Here is a 14,578-nt window from a genome sequence, read left to right as displayed (position 1 = left end):
TACCATATAAAAACATGCCTAGATTTTCCCCATCCCTAAACAACACCACCAACTGACCCTCTTTGCCCCTTAAGCTTTTGTCCTATACCTCTCTTCTCTTTCACAGGCAACTTCTGAGAAGAAGCTGCTTATTCTTGTTGCCACACTTCTTTACTCATTTCTTAACTCTTTGCAGTCTGGCTTTAGACTTCAGTTGAAACTGCCTTCTCCATAGATACCACTATGTTTTAATTGCCAATTGTAGCCTTTTCTTAGTCCCTATTCTGCTTGACTCCTCTATAGCGTTTGACATCATTAACTATCTTTTCCTCCTGGTGGATACTCTCTCCTCTGGTTTTTTGTTTTTTTGGGGTTTTTTGTTTGTTTTTTATGATAGTATGCAATCTTGCTTCTCCTACTTGTCTTATTGATACTTCTCAGTTTCCTTTGCTGGATTGCTGTCCATGTATGTGTATATTGCCAATTCTTTATCCTGGTCCTCCTTTTCTTTCTGTATAGACTCTTACTTGGTACCTCATGAGCTCACATGGGTTTAATTATCCTCTCTATTCAAATGACTCCCTGATTTATATATCTGGACCTAGTCTCTTTCTTGAGCTCTCATCTTCTATTAACAATTGCGTAATGGATAGTTCAAACTACATATCGTGAAGGCATTTCAAGCTCATTATGTCCATAACAAATCTCATGACCTTTCCCCCAAAAAAGAGCTCTTCCAAATTTTGCTAGTTCTGTTGGAGCGCCACTGTCTTTTCAGTCCAATCAATCAATGAATTAACATTTATTAAGATCCTACTACGTGTCAGGCACTATACTAGGCACTTAGGATACAAAGACAGAAAATGAATCCCTATTTTCAAGGACCTTACATGCTATCATAATCCTGAAAATCAAAGTATATTTTTTAAGAAAAAGAAGAAAAAACTAACAGTCAGCAAAACCAATCAATACTTTGAAAGTATCAAAAAAATATATTCAGTGTTTCCCTCCCACGGAACTCCCAGCTCTTCAAAGGAGTGTGGGATAGGAATGACAAAGGAGAGGAGTGGTTTGTGGAGGATATTTTTATTAATGCTTGCTAAAATAATGATGGCTTTGGGGGCAGATTTATGACACTTGGTTCATGCTGAGAGTGTAGCCGACATTTTTCCTTTTCTTTTTTGAAAGATCCATTATTTGATTGGTATAGATACTCCCTTCACCCATCTAGATGTTAGCTGTTCTTATGAAGGTATGGAGACCTACCTTCTTTTCCTCTGTTATTTTTGTTTTTGTTTTCCTATAAAACCTCCACAGAAGACCTTCCTAGCACTCTTCATATCTTCCTCTTATTCTTTTAGCTTAACTTATCTTTCTTGTTCTATTACTAACTTGTCTACTTTTCTGGTCATATTTATCCTCAGTGACCTCATTTTTGGCGGTTTACACACAAGCTGTCATCAGTAACGTGGTATAGCCTTGTTATGTCCCCCATTTTTCTTTTCATTGCTCTTGGGCTTCTTTTCATTTTAATTCTTCCATAGCTTAGTGGTTATCCATGATTTGAAGTACCACAGCAACACTGAAAGAATACTAGTGTGAAAGATATGGACTTGTGCCAGCCTCCGTACTGAGCCTGGTAGATCTCTTGAGTTCAGGAGATCTGAGCTAGAGTAGGGCTTGGAAGAGTCAAGTGAGTACATGAAAATCAGCACCAATCGGGTTTCCCAGGAACCACCATATTGCCTACTGAGGAAAGAATTGGCACAAGTCGGAAATGGAACAGATCAAAGCGTCCTTGCTGATCAGCAGTGGGATTGGGCCCATGAAGGATCAGTCTAAGTACAACATGGAAGAATTAGAGAGACTCAGACTCATAAAGGGAAAAGAAAGATATCAATTTTGATAGTGATAAGCTGTTTGAAATCATCAGAAGCATTGCTCAAGATCCTAGATATTACCAAATTGTATCTCCTGCTCCTATGAATACTGAGCCCAGCTCAATAGCCATTACAGTGCTTTTCCATAATATATACATGGACTAACTTGATTGGAAATATGCATTTTATTTGTTTACATTGTTTTTCTGGTTTTCCATGTTCTGGTAGACCAATCTTTTTACTTCTGAAATGACCTTATGGTATTCTGAAGCTTGATAGAATGAGTAGTAAACCATCTGCTAATAAAAGCATTTAGAGAAGTTCACCATCGATAAGAAATTTTTCTTTCATTTCAACCTTAATTCCTAATACCTTCACACAAACTGCTGTTAAGACCTCCACCATTGGGGCAGCTAGGTAGCGCAATGGATAGAGCACTGGCCCTGAAGTCAGGAGTACCTGAGTTCAAATCCAGCCTCAGACCAAAACACTTGACACTTACTAGCTGTGTGACGCTGGGCAAGTCACTTAACCCCAATTGCCTAAAAATTAAAAAAAAAAAGACCTCCACCATTATAACTGATGCAGTTGGTTTTTTGAAGTATAGAAATTTACTTTATCCCTATTAAATTTTATTTTATTCACTTCAGCTTTCCTAGTGTTTGAAGATCTTTTTGAATCTTGATTCTAGTCATCCAACATAATAGATATTACTACTAGCTTTGTGTCATCTCTGCATATTTGATTAGCATATTTTCATATATCAGGCAGCTGTCAGATTCTTGTTATGACTTGTTACTAGACTCAGCTGGTGCTACTGTAAGGATGATTTATGTCCCTTCATGAGGCTACAAGTCCTTGGAGCAGTAAAAATGGAAGCTGGAAGTAGGCCTCTGTACCTTTTACATGTGCTCCCCCTTCTGCCCAAGGGTACCAGAATTCAGTGTTTACTAGGGTTGCATATTGTAACACACCAACCCTGACTAAAATGGAATTAAAGAAGGTTTTATCTTTTTTCAGAGGAGCCCATGGTTCTTTCTAAAGGAACATCTTACATTATTTATTCTCCTTTGGAAATAATTAATAACATTCTCATTTATGTTAGATATATTTTGTTTTAACATAGTTGAGAAGAAAGAATATATCAGCAGCTCAAAAGATGAGCCAATAGTGTAGAGGTCAGGTCTTCTCACTCCCATGTGCTTTGTTCAGTCACACAGTTCTCCATAATATGTTGCAAAGAATTTGGCGATTGTCCTTGTCATTATGAGTTAATATTTCTTAAGTCACCTGCATGGTGGCTTTATTAGGACATAAGGAAGGATTGTTGCTATTCCTTCAGATCTTACAGCCTAAGAGCTCCCGGATGTGAGAATTGGTATTCTTAGCCTGTCACCTTTTCATTGTCAGAGCCTAAGTTCTTTAAATCTGAGGTGTCAGTGCTTATAGGCATAAAACTGGGCATACACAGATATGCATATTCTTAAGGAGTTACACAGTCTCTTTAAGCCCTGCTTCTGTCACTAACTGATTGTTTGACCTTCAAAAGTATTTTTATCCTCTGGACCTCAGATTTCTCTCTGATCTCTAAGGTTCCTTTCAGCAATAATATCCTAGGATGCTAAGACTTTCTATATATGTATGTTTACACACACAGTTCTTGAACAGCAATCTTTAAAAATACAGATGGCCTATGACAATGGAACTGAAAATGGCAAATTGTCTGCTTTTATCATAGGAGGAGTAAATATGACATCCTTATGGAGAAGCTTTCTGCAATGCTGAGCATTCGAACTAACCAGATGGAGACATTAGGATGCCTGAGGGAAGAACTGGTGAGACACTCAGTGGTTTTCCAGTGCTTGTGCTGTGCTGAATTTAATCTGCACGTAATTATTGTGTGAGGAGCTTAGGTTTGGAAACCTCTCCTTCTCTAAACACAGAGTAAATGAATCACTAATAGAAACCTGAAGACCATGTTACAGGCTTGAACAGCCCTGGGTTTGGGCTTTTTCTTTTTCTTCTCTTTGCAACAGAAATAAAAAAGTACTTTGTCCTTCCTTTGAACTCTGCTTAGATTCTGTAGCTTCTTGAGCAGACTTAAGTTTTTTATTGGATTTTGTTACAAGCTGTGTTCAGAGAGACCACATGGAAATAGCATATGAAGTTCAAGTTAGCTTTTACATTCCATCCTTCTATTTTGTTGGTAATAGTCTTTCATGGAAATGTCTTGGTAGCAGGCCTGGGGAGGGAAGTAAAAAGGGAAAGGTGGAAAAATGGTCACCGTTTTGGTCATTCTGTAAAGCAGTGTTATGTAGTAAAAATAACACTAGCCTTAGAGTTGGGAGACCTGGATTCTGATCACAGCTTTGACACTTTCTAGCTGTATGACCATGTGCAGGTTACTTCATCTGTAAAACAAGGCTGTTTGTGCTTTAGCTGCATCCACATGGGGTGGTTGTGAAGAAGCCCCTTGTAAATTTCAGCATGCTACTCTAGAAATGTACATTCTTATCTCCATAGATTCCAGCAAAGCAAGGCTAGAGAATGGAGCTACATCTAAGTAGCAAGTTAAGACTTTACAAAGTATTTTTTTCACACATTGTCTTTTGATTTCAACAGTGACAGCATCACTGTTAGGTACTATAAGTAGAATTATCTCTTTTTTACAAGTAAGGACAGTGAGGCCCCTAGAAGATTAAATGACTTGCCATGTTCACACAATTAGTACACATCAATGGCAGAATTTAAGCCTAAATCTTTCCTGATTCTAAATCCAATACTCTTTCCACTTAAGTAGGGTAACTTGGAAAGCTACCTCCCACCTAATATGATTTTTATCATTTCCTTATTATCAGTTTTGGACAAAAGAGATGCTGTATTGGAAAGAGAAGGCAATGTCAGCTATTGTGTTTACAGGATTATAGTTTTAGACCTAAGCAGAACATTACAAGATTATCTGATGCAGCCTCTTCATTTTACCAATGAGGAATATAAAGATGTAAAAGAATGTAAAGATGTAAACTAACTTGCCAAAAGTCACATTTGCAGGCAGAATTTGAACTCAAGTCCTCTGGCACCAAATCCGGTGTTCTTACCATTACACTACCAAAAATCACATTTTAAACGTTATTTTTAGAAAAGTATTTTAGAGAGGTAAACAGCGTTGTAAAAATTAGATGAGCCTTGTTTCTAATGTAAATCTGTTCTTGTGATCTGTAATGGTCTGTGTTCTTATTGGGCTACATCAGGTGAATCATCCTGTAGTTTATTTCCCTGGAATGAAGGAATTTCTCTTGCAGATCTCATCTAGTCCAACTCCCTGGTGCTAGATACCTGAACCTCCAGTTATTTGGTATTAAAGGCACACACAGAAATCTGAAAGTGGAAAAAGCACTTCTTGGATTTGGTTCAGTTTTGTCATTTGTCCCTCTTGGGTTTTAAGGCTATAAAAGGGAAGAGAGAAAGAAACAAGCATTTATTAAGTGCCTACTATGTGCCAGGCACAATGTAAAGCGCTTTACAAATTTATCCAATTTGTTCCTAACAATAACTCTGGGAGGTGGGTGCTATTATTATCATCCTCATTTTACAGTTGAGGAAGCTGAGGCAGACAGAGGTGAAATGAGTTGCTGTGGGGGACACAGCCACTAAGTATCTGAGGCTACATTTGAACTTAGGTCTTGTTGACTCCAGGCCCAGTACTCTTTCTGCTATACCACCCAGCTTCTGTGGGCAGATCATTTTTCTCTGGGCCTGTTTTCTTATTTGTTAAATGCTGGGGTTGGCACTAGATGCTCTCTAAGGACCGTGCCAGCTCTAAGTCTGTGTTCCTATGAATGAGAAAGTCCTGTTTGCCTTCCTTTTGCAATGCAGTATCTGCTCTACAGCACTGATGATTGGGAAATGATGAAAAATTGGATTGGGCAGCAGGTATCTCACCTCTTTAGTTAAAATGCCCTCTTCTTCAGTGGAAAGAACACCAGGCTTACAGCCAGGAAGATCCTGCCTCAGACCCTTGATAACTTGCCCTTTCTGGGCATCGCTTTTATCAAATAGAATTAGACTCAAGGTGATTTCTAGGGTTCCTTCAAGCTCTAGATTGTTTTTTCCTGTGATGCAGCTCAGAGTGCCTTGAGTTTGAGAAGCAGCCTGGCGAATTGGAAATGAGGGTTTTTCAGTCTTCTTGCCTCTCTCTCCTTGTAGACTCCTAAAAGTCAGGAACTGTGTCATTTCTTTCCTTTTCCTCTGTGCCTGGCACACAACCATGTGCCATTGATGGGGGTATAATTTATGCCTGTCCATGGGCTTCTCTCTTTAGATACATAGATTAGCAAAGATGCACAATCTACAGACCACCATTGGTTTTGTTGGAGCATATGTGCACCATCATCGTTATTGCTCTAGCCACATGTTTGCCATTCCCAGAGGTAGGAAGACAGCTAACATAAGAGGGTGTCGGGCTCTCTCAACATGTGCAGCAGCAACTTTGCAAGCATTTTCCTTCTCCTTCTCCAAACTCATCCTCATCCTTTTTTAAACAGATAGACCAGCACAGCTTTACTAGCAGCACACAATAGATAGCCTTCTGTTACTCCATACTTAATGTATAGGAGGTAAATCTTATAACTTCTATACTTCACTAAAATAAACCTGCAAACTACTCAGTTGGTCAGGCCCTCTGTACTTGGCCTTGGTAACTCAGAAACTGAATAGTCACCATCTTTCCTATAGATTTCTGCTTGCTAGGTGAGTAGCTTCCTTTACAAGAAGCATTTTTCTGTTTTCTCGGTGTGAGATTCCATCCACTGGTGCGGCTCCCATCACGTGTGTAACTTAGAGCCTCTGAGAGTAGCACAAAGCTTGAGCAGGTAAAGGGCCCCGCCTTAGCTTACATAGCTGGTGAGCGATGGTGGTGAAACATTCACTAAAGTCTTCCTGGCTCCAAGTCATTCATTCTTTCCACTATACAGCCTGGCCTCTCGATTTTGCATTAACAACTACATTTTTGCCAATTTTTTCACTTTAGAACCACAGAATTTGAGACTTGGAAGAGAATTTACCAGTCATCTAATTAGTGTAGCACAGTGGAAAGAGTACTGGCCTTGGAGTCAGTGGGCCTGTGTTTTTGTCCTGGCCCTGCTGCAGATTTTCTCACCTCTCTGGGTCTCAGTTTCTTTGTTTGTCAAATAAGAGGACTGCACTAGATTTTCTTGAAGGTCCTCCCAAATCTAACACCTTCTGGGATTCCCTCCAGCATTCCAGCCTCCATTCTGCATCAGCCCTGGTAGACATAGTCCCAGGACCTGAAAGTTCATGAGGCAGCCAAACAGATTGCTTACAGTTGGGTGATCCAGTATTGTTGATTAGCGAGTCTGAACAGCAGAACAGAGGGAAAGCTGGCCTTGGAGGCAGAAGGTTTGGATTCTGAGCCTGCCTTATGACGTATCCTGGCTTCTGACTTAGCCTCTCCAGACCCCAGGCAGTGCTCAAACATTATAAGTTGCAAAGCAGTTTGTTAATATTGTTAGAGGGTGTTTCCTCCTCAGAAGTTCCCTACACCAGTGAAATTATGGAATTGGTTTAAAAAAAAGTTCACAATTGATTTTTGACTGCTTATGCTCTCCATTCCAGTGTTCAGTATGGTACTTTAAAATAAAATACTTTTAGTGATTATATAGAGGGTGTGTTGAGTAGTTGGTGATTTGGATCCCTGTTAAAGATTTGTCATTCCTTTTGAATAATCATATCTCATAACTTCTAAAAATTTTCATAATCCTTTTTTGTACTTGCCAGGTTCTCTTTGATGGCACAAAACTGTGGTAACCTGAATTATACTTAAATTAATTCCGTTCTGGACCTGTGCTCATTTGTTTGTTACAACTCATCTTGTAGATCTTTCATGCTGACTTTCAAATTTTATTTTGACAGGGTCTCTGTGAAAGAACATTTAAGCGTCTTTATCAATATATGCTGAATGCTGGTCTAGCCAAGGTGGTCTCAGTCCCTTTACAGGAAATTCATCCCAACAGTGGACCTTGTAAAACCAAAAAAGGTAATGATCACGTTAGGTTCGTGTCCTTTCCTTTGGAGAATGTCCAAGTCATAAGGAATGTATGTGGTATGTTGCTGAGTGTCCTGTAAGATAATAAACTCATCTCTTTGGCATGCTGACACTCTTGTTCTGCAGTAAAACAGTAAACCCTTTCCATCCATCTTGGCCTCTTTCCCTTAAAGAGGGTGATTGAGTGCTCTTGGGTTAGGAGTAAGGATAAGTTTTTTATCCAGGGTTCAGCCGTTCAAGTAAGGGCTTGACTTCATCAGCTGTCCACATGTGGAACTCTGAGCCTGCAGTTTTTAACCCGTTGTGCTTTGGGCTGTCATAGTTCTCTCCTTCACTCCCTTCTCCAGAAACACATTTCTCCCGGTTGAGCTTTCCTGTTAAACTAGTACATTAACATTTGTCCTCTAGTCATTTCAGCTTCAGGACCTTCCCAAAACAAAGCAAAAGAAAATTATACAATTATCAGTGTACTTTTCCCAAGATCTCAATTTACCTTGTTTACACAATTCAGATTCATTCTTTTCTGTGAGTGATATCAAGGAATGTAGAATTATAGAAAAATTAAACAAATAGATGAACATTTCTTCGTATGTTGCAGGTGTACCTACTTTGTGTAGCAGTTGTGTTCATGAAAAGTTGCATTTAAATCAGTTTTATAAATTGAATTCTATTTTAAGTGCACCAAGGAAAGATATAGTCCATTTGTTTTGTAAAAAATAAAGGATGCCTTGTAATGCAAATAATCGCTGCCTGTTTTGTCTACTCTGCAAGTTTGTATTTTCATGTATTGATGGTACACACCTGTGTTTAGAAAAATGCTGAACAAAACTAGAAGCTACTCAAACAGTCATAGGTTGGAAGTACTTAAGAAATTTAATCTAACCCCCTCCTTGTATAAATGAGGGAATTGAGGCCAGACATGGTAAGTCAAAATGACCTCCTTATGTAGCATTTTTTACGTCTTAATACACTTAAATTCTTTTGTTTTATAGCTATCTAATTTTGTATCATATCTTCCTGTTAGACTGAGCACTTCATGATGTCAATGACCCTTTCTTACCTAAAACTTGTATCTCGGTTCCTAGAATATTGCTCTGCACGCAGCAGGTACTTAATAAATGTGCATTGGATTGAATTGAAAGGGTTTGCCCATGCTCAGGCAAGAGAGTTGTAGATCTGGGACACTGATTCATGTGCCGAGAGACACGTGCCAAGGTGCTTCCCACTGTACCAGTAGAGGGCAAGATATTTGGCATGGCCCCTATCAGGTTGCTCTGCTCTCCTTCATACTTAATACATTATAAGCAGACTACCATAAAGTTGGAATTCCTTTTTGGATTATGCTTCAGCTGATAGTCATGCATTTTAAACATGATTCCTAGCATACTGACTGCTACCTGTCACTTTTATTTCCCCTGATACCATGTTCTATAGAACCAGTAACAGCATTAAGTGAAGTGTGCATATATGGGCTCAGTTCTTGCTCTAGAATATGGTTGTAATTGGAAGCTATTAGAAAGGGGATATGCTGTCGCTTACTCGTGACTTTGAAGAGTTTGCTGTCTGTTGAGAGTTTTCAGTAGCAGTGATGTGATCACACTGAGTCATCTTAAGTCACACACTTGATCACACTGAGTCATGTTAAGTCACACATTTTTGCCTTTCCCCCCTTTTGACTAATGGGATTCATTTGGGATGTTCCTGAACACAGAAGTTAAGTGTGTGTCAATTTAACACTCTGCTCCAATCAACTAGGGTGCACAGTCTGCAAAATTCTTTTTCTCTCACTACTCTAGGTACTTTTTCAACTGATCAGTGATTTGATCTCATTTCTTACTCCTGAACCATATATTTTGCTGTCCTCTCCTAAGCCAACTTTTGTATTTAAGTCACTGAGTATTAAAACATATTGTTTTATCAGATTTTTCATAGTCTTCTCACTTTCCTCATTCTCTAGCAGGTGTTTGTTGCCCTTTTTTGCCCTAAAGTTGCCCTTTTTTTTAAAATGGTGATACTTTTGCAGATGCTTATGTTGAGTATCTCAGACCAATGTGACTAAATATCTTGTAGAATGTTATTTGTTTTTGCCCCCAGATATAATAAAAATAATTTTGGCAGCTTCACTTTTGATTTCTTCAAGGACAACCAGTGAGGCAACTTTTCATTTAGCTATTACTTCCTTTGGGTTCCTGGTTTCATTTGTCATGAGATTGTAATGATCAATACAATTCCATTTCTCTAGTAATATGTTTACTTGTTGATCATCAGACAAGGACTTTACATTTAAAATACCAATAATTAAATTGACATTTTTAAATGGTCTAAAAACTATGTGATTTTCCACTTCTCTGCCAATATCACTTTAGAAGTTAAAGTGGCTGCATAGGATTGAGTACTATTTTGTATTTCTCCTTATTTCATGAGTTACCATGGCTAATGAATTCATCACCAGATGGCCAGCCTAGTATTGATGAGCCTTTCCATACTTATTTAGGCTAGTCCTAAGAAAGCAGAAATAGTTTGTTGCTAAGAATATACATTAAACTTTTCTAGTTTGGTAGGATCTGGCAAGCTTTGATCTTGATGGGGTATACATCAAGAACCCGGACTTACCTCTATGTCTCAATAAAGCCACCACATAAGATTTTGTGGATGCTCTATCCTTGTTATTTCCATAATAAGAATAACTGGGGGGGCGGGGTGCCCTGTAAAATGTAATGTGTATATAATAATATATAGTATATATGCTTAGACAGATATAATAATTAAAGGTTTGCAAAGTGCTTTTTCTGTATCAATAACCCTGAAGGGTAAGTAGCGCAAATGTTATTATTCTCATTTTGTAGATGAGAGAACTAAGGCTCATTAACACCTGCATGACATTCCCTGTGGTCACACAGTAAGTATCAGAGCCAGCATTGGAACCCAGAGCTCCTTTACTCCAGATTTAGTTCTCTTTCAGTGATGTCCTAGATTTCTACTTTTAACCAGATCCATACAGTAGCATTCGGGATAAAAACAGTCATATCTAGCACCACAGGTGATCAAAACAGTCCAGATTTGTTCTTCAAAAAGCAATTTCCTGACTACTTCAACAACAGTGTAATTTCCCAAGCAGTGATCCAGTCGTTAGGGTGGACTCAAAGAGCAACCAGAGTTTCAGCAAATGGAGGCAGAAAGTCTGGGGGTCAATCCCGGCTTTTGCACTTAGCAGCTGAATAAACTCTCGGCAAGTCACCAAAGCTCTCAGAACCTCGGATTTCTCATCTGTAAAAACTGAGTTAATAATAATCCTTGTGCTGCTTACTTTAGGAGTGGTGGAAATCACTTTGTAAAGCATAAAGGACCATGTTAATGTAAATTGTTATTAACACCATTATATTGATTGGGGATTTTTAGTAAGCAGATAAGAAAGCTAGCTCGCATTTATGCCATGCTTTTAAATTTGCAAAGTGGCTTCCTAACAATTCCCTGAGAGAATCAGAGTACAAGTATTGTTATCTCTGTTTTATAAAAAATGAAATTGAGGACCAGAGCAGTGAAGTAATTTGCTAGAGTGGTCAGTTGTGGAACCAGGAGTATAACCCAGGTCTTTGGACTCAAAGTCTAGTCTTTTTTTCTGCTACACTGTGTCTAGGTAACATCTGCCTAGCATTGCACCAGTATAAGCCCTTCCACAGTATGGGATTGGCTTCATGCAAAAGATACCTTTCTAACCCAATTTCTATTTTCCCAACTATCCCTGTTAGACAGTGGCATTTCCCTTGGTGTTTCAACGATAAAAAGACTCCAGCTAAGGTTTTCTTTTTAAGGTGGAGAACGTTTTAACTTTGTAGCTACATATTGAGGGAAGCAACACAATGCTTTCTCTGACACAGAGAATTTTCTATGGAAAAAAAGCTTCTTTCATGTAGCCCTCAGGGGAATCTTGTCACTGTTCTCTCACAAGCATTTTGGAGTATTTCAATTTTACAAACGCATGGGTCCCATATGATTCATGAAGCCAGCAGTATGCATTCCTTAGCTGCTTTTGAGCCGACTTAAAATGGATTCTGCACTGGAGGGCCTTTCAACTGCCTCTTTCCACCAGTTCAGTCACAGCCTGGAAGACAATCAACCATTTTGTTGAAATCTATCCCAAACTTTACATTTCAATAATTTCAGCTCGTGCTATAGCCAAAAACTTATGACATGGTGACTACCCTTTTTATGATGAGCTGTTCTTCGCTTATGTAGCAGGCTTTTCCTGGGATAAAGGACACAGGATGTTGTTAAAGCCTTCCTCAAAGTCTATCCAGCCTAGTGGCACCTGCCAAAGCTCCTTCTCCCCTATCACAGCCTTTGAGAATTCAAGGTCACTATCATGCCACAATGAACCAGCCATCAGAAGAGAGCTTCAGTGATGTCACAACTGTAGCTAATAGGACGAAAGATGTTTTATTTGAAGGCTGACAAGAAAACAAAGTAACTGGGCTGGACTTTATATATTTTTTACTGTTCTCTTCTTTCACACCCAAAATAATTGGTGTTCACTGTTTCACTCATAATTCTTTAGCCAAGTAGTTTCTGATAGAAACATGATACAGTAAGCTTATTCATGTAAGCCTCAGAATTGAGCAGTCCTTAGAATGATGGACTCAGTTCTATTTAACAAACATATGTTAAGTACTTGTTATGTGCTGGCTACTTGTGCTAAATGCGTCAATGAGAATTTATGCCCTTTGAGCAGAACTTTGACCCAGAAAGAGTTATTTGCTTTTTTGTGCTCAACATTCAACATGTATTATTTCCATATCTTTAAAACACTGAATATCTGCAAGGACCTATGTCCTTATCTCACAGATGAAACCATAACAGCGGTTCATAGAGGTCATTCAGCTGGTGGTAGAGCCAGCACTGGAGTCCAAGACACCTGGTTCTAATCCACTTCCCTTTCTTCTGGGCTATGAAGTTGCTTAGATTCTCCCAAGACTGAGCTCTTAGGAAAAAATTACATCAGAGCTCAGTAATATTCTCTAGTTACTAGGACAGCAACTGGGTTCTAGAAAATTCTTTAGAGTCAAAATACTTGAGAAGCAGCGTGGCAAACCCCATTTCAGAAAAAGAAATTGAACAGTCATCAATGAACAGCCTAAGAAAAAATCTCCAGGGCCAGATGGATTTACAAGTGAATTCTATCAAACATTTAAGGAACAACTAATTCCAATACTATATAAACTATTTGTGAAAATAGGTGAAGAAGGAGTCCTGCCAAATTCTTTTTATGATACAAATATGGTGCTGGTACCTAGATGAGGAAAAGCCAAAACAGAGAAAGAAAATTATAGACCAATTTTCCTAGTGAATATAGATGTAAAAATTTTAAATAAAATATTAGCAAAAAGATTACAACAACTTATCTCAAGGATAATATATTATGACCAGGTAGGATTTATACCAGGAAAGCAGGACTGGTTCAATATTAGGAAAACTATCAGCATAAGTGACCATGTCAACAACAAAACTAACAGCAATCATGTGATTATCTCAATAGATGCAGAAAAAGCATTTGACTAAGTACAACACCCATTCTTATTAAAAACACTGTAGAAGCAGCATGGTATAATTAAAAGGAAGAGTCAGGAAAACCTGGGTTTAGGTCCTGCTCCTGACACGCACTGATAGTGTGACCACAGACCATTTATCCAGTGCCTAAAGACGAATCATAACCTACTTTGGGGTTTTTTTTGCAGCAAAAGATCTCTTCATAGATGAAATAATATAATATTTTGAAATATAGCTTTCAAAATATTGAAATGAAACAATATATTTTTTATTTAAAAGCTAAAAAAAAGTTGCTAGACTAGACTTTGTATACTTTTTACTGTTGAGTTCTTTCAAGTCAAGCATTCAAAGGCATATTAAAAAAGCAGTATCTAAAAAAAAAACCATATTGGGGCAGCTCGATGGCATAGTAGATAGAGCACTGGCCCTAGAGTCAGGAGGACCTGAGTTCAAATTTGGCCTCAGACACTTGACACTAGCTGCATGACCCTAGGCAAGTCACTTAACCCCAGTTGCTTCACCCCCCCCCAAAAAAAAGCAATGTCTCATGAAACAGGATGCTAAAAATATTTCTCTAATAGTTTTACTTATTGAGTTTGTAAGTGTGGATTGGTATATCTCATAAATATCTGTAGTGTAGTTGAAAGATTTCTGGTATTGAAATATTCTGGGTTCAGAAAAGACCCCAAACTAAATGCTATGTAGTTATGAACTAGAAGCTTGGCCCTAGAGAAGAATTAGGAAAATCTATCAGCCTCTCCTTTTTGAAGAGGTGCAGTATTGCATATGCTATCCAACTTGACTTGGTGGATGTATCAGTTGGTTTTTTCATTGGGTAAGGAGAAGATATATTTAAGAAATTAAGATGACATAAGAATAAAAAATATCAGTACAAATTGGGGAGAGAGGGGGGATAAGAATTCAGCACCATTCTAGCCTGATACTAGGGTGAGTGACTTTTGGCAAATCACTTTATTGTTCTGAATCTGTTTCTTCATCTTAAAAATAGGATTGATATTGAGGTAGTTTAGAACAATTCAAGAGTACTAGGTTTAGAGGCAGAAGACCTGGGTCTTCATACTGAGTCTCCTCCTTCTCCAAGCCTTAGAAA

At 38.4% G+C, this 14,578-nt stretch overlaps 1 protein-coding gene across 1 annotated transcript in view; it reads left to right on the top strand.

The window, feature by feature from the left end:
* Positions 1-14,578, top strand: part of GTF3C1 (general transcription factor IIIC subunit 1) — a 121,797-nt gene that overhangs the window by 31,527 nt on the left and 75,692 nt on the right. Inside the window, 2 exon segments of the mRNA XM_021006270.2 lie at positions 3,598-3,694; positions 7,791-7,914. Coding sequence (XP_020861929.1) covers positions 3,598-3,694; positions 7,791-7,914 — 221 coding nt within the window.

Source organism: Phascolarctos cinereus, unplaced genomic scaffold (assembly GCF_003287225.1).
Source record: "Phascolarctos cinereus isolate Bilbo 61053 unplaced genomic scaffold, phaCin_HiC Scaffold_4;HRSCAF=312, whole genome shotgun sequence".
Classification (NCBI taxonomy): domain Eukaryota; kingdom Metazoa; phylum Chordata; class Mammalia; order Diprotodontia; family Phascolarctidae; genus Phascolarctos; species Phascolarctos cinereus.
This window is presented reverse-complemented; position numbering and strand designations above follow the sequence as displayed.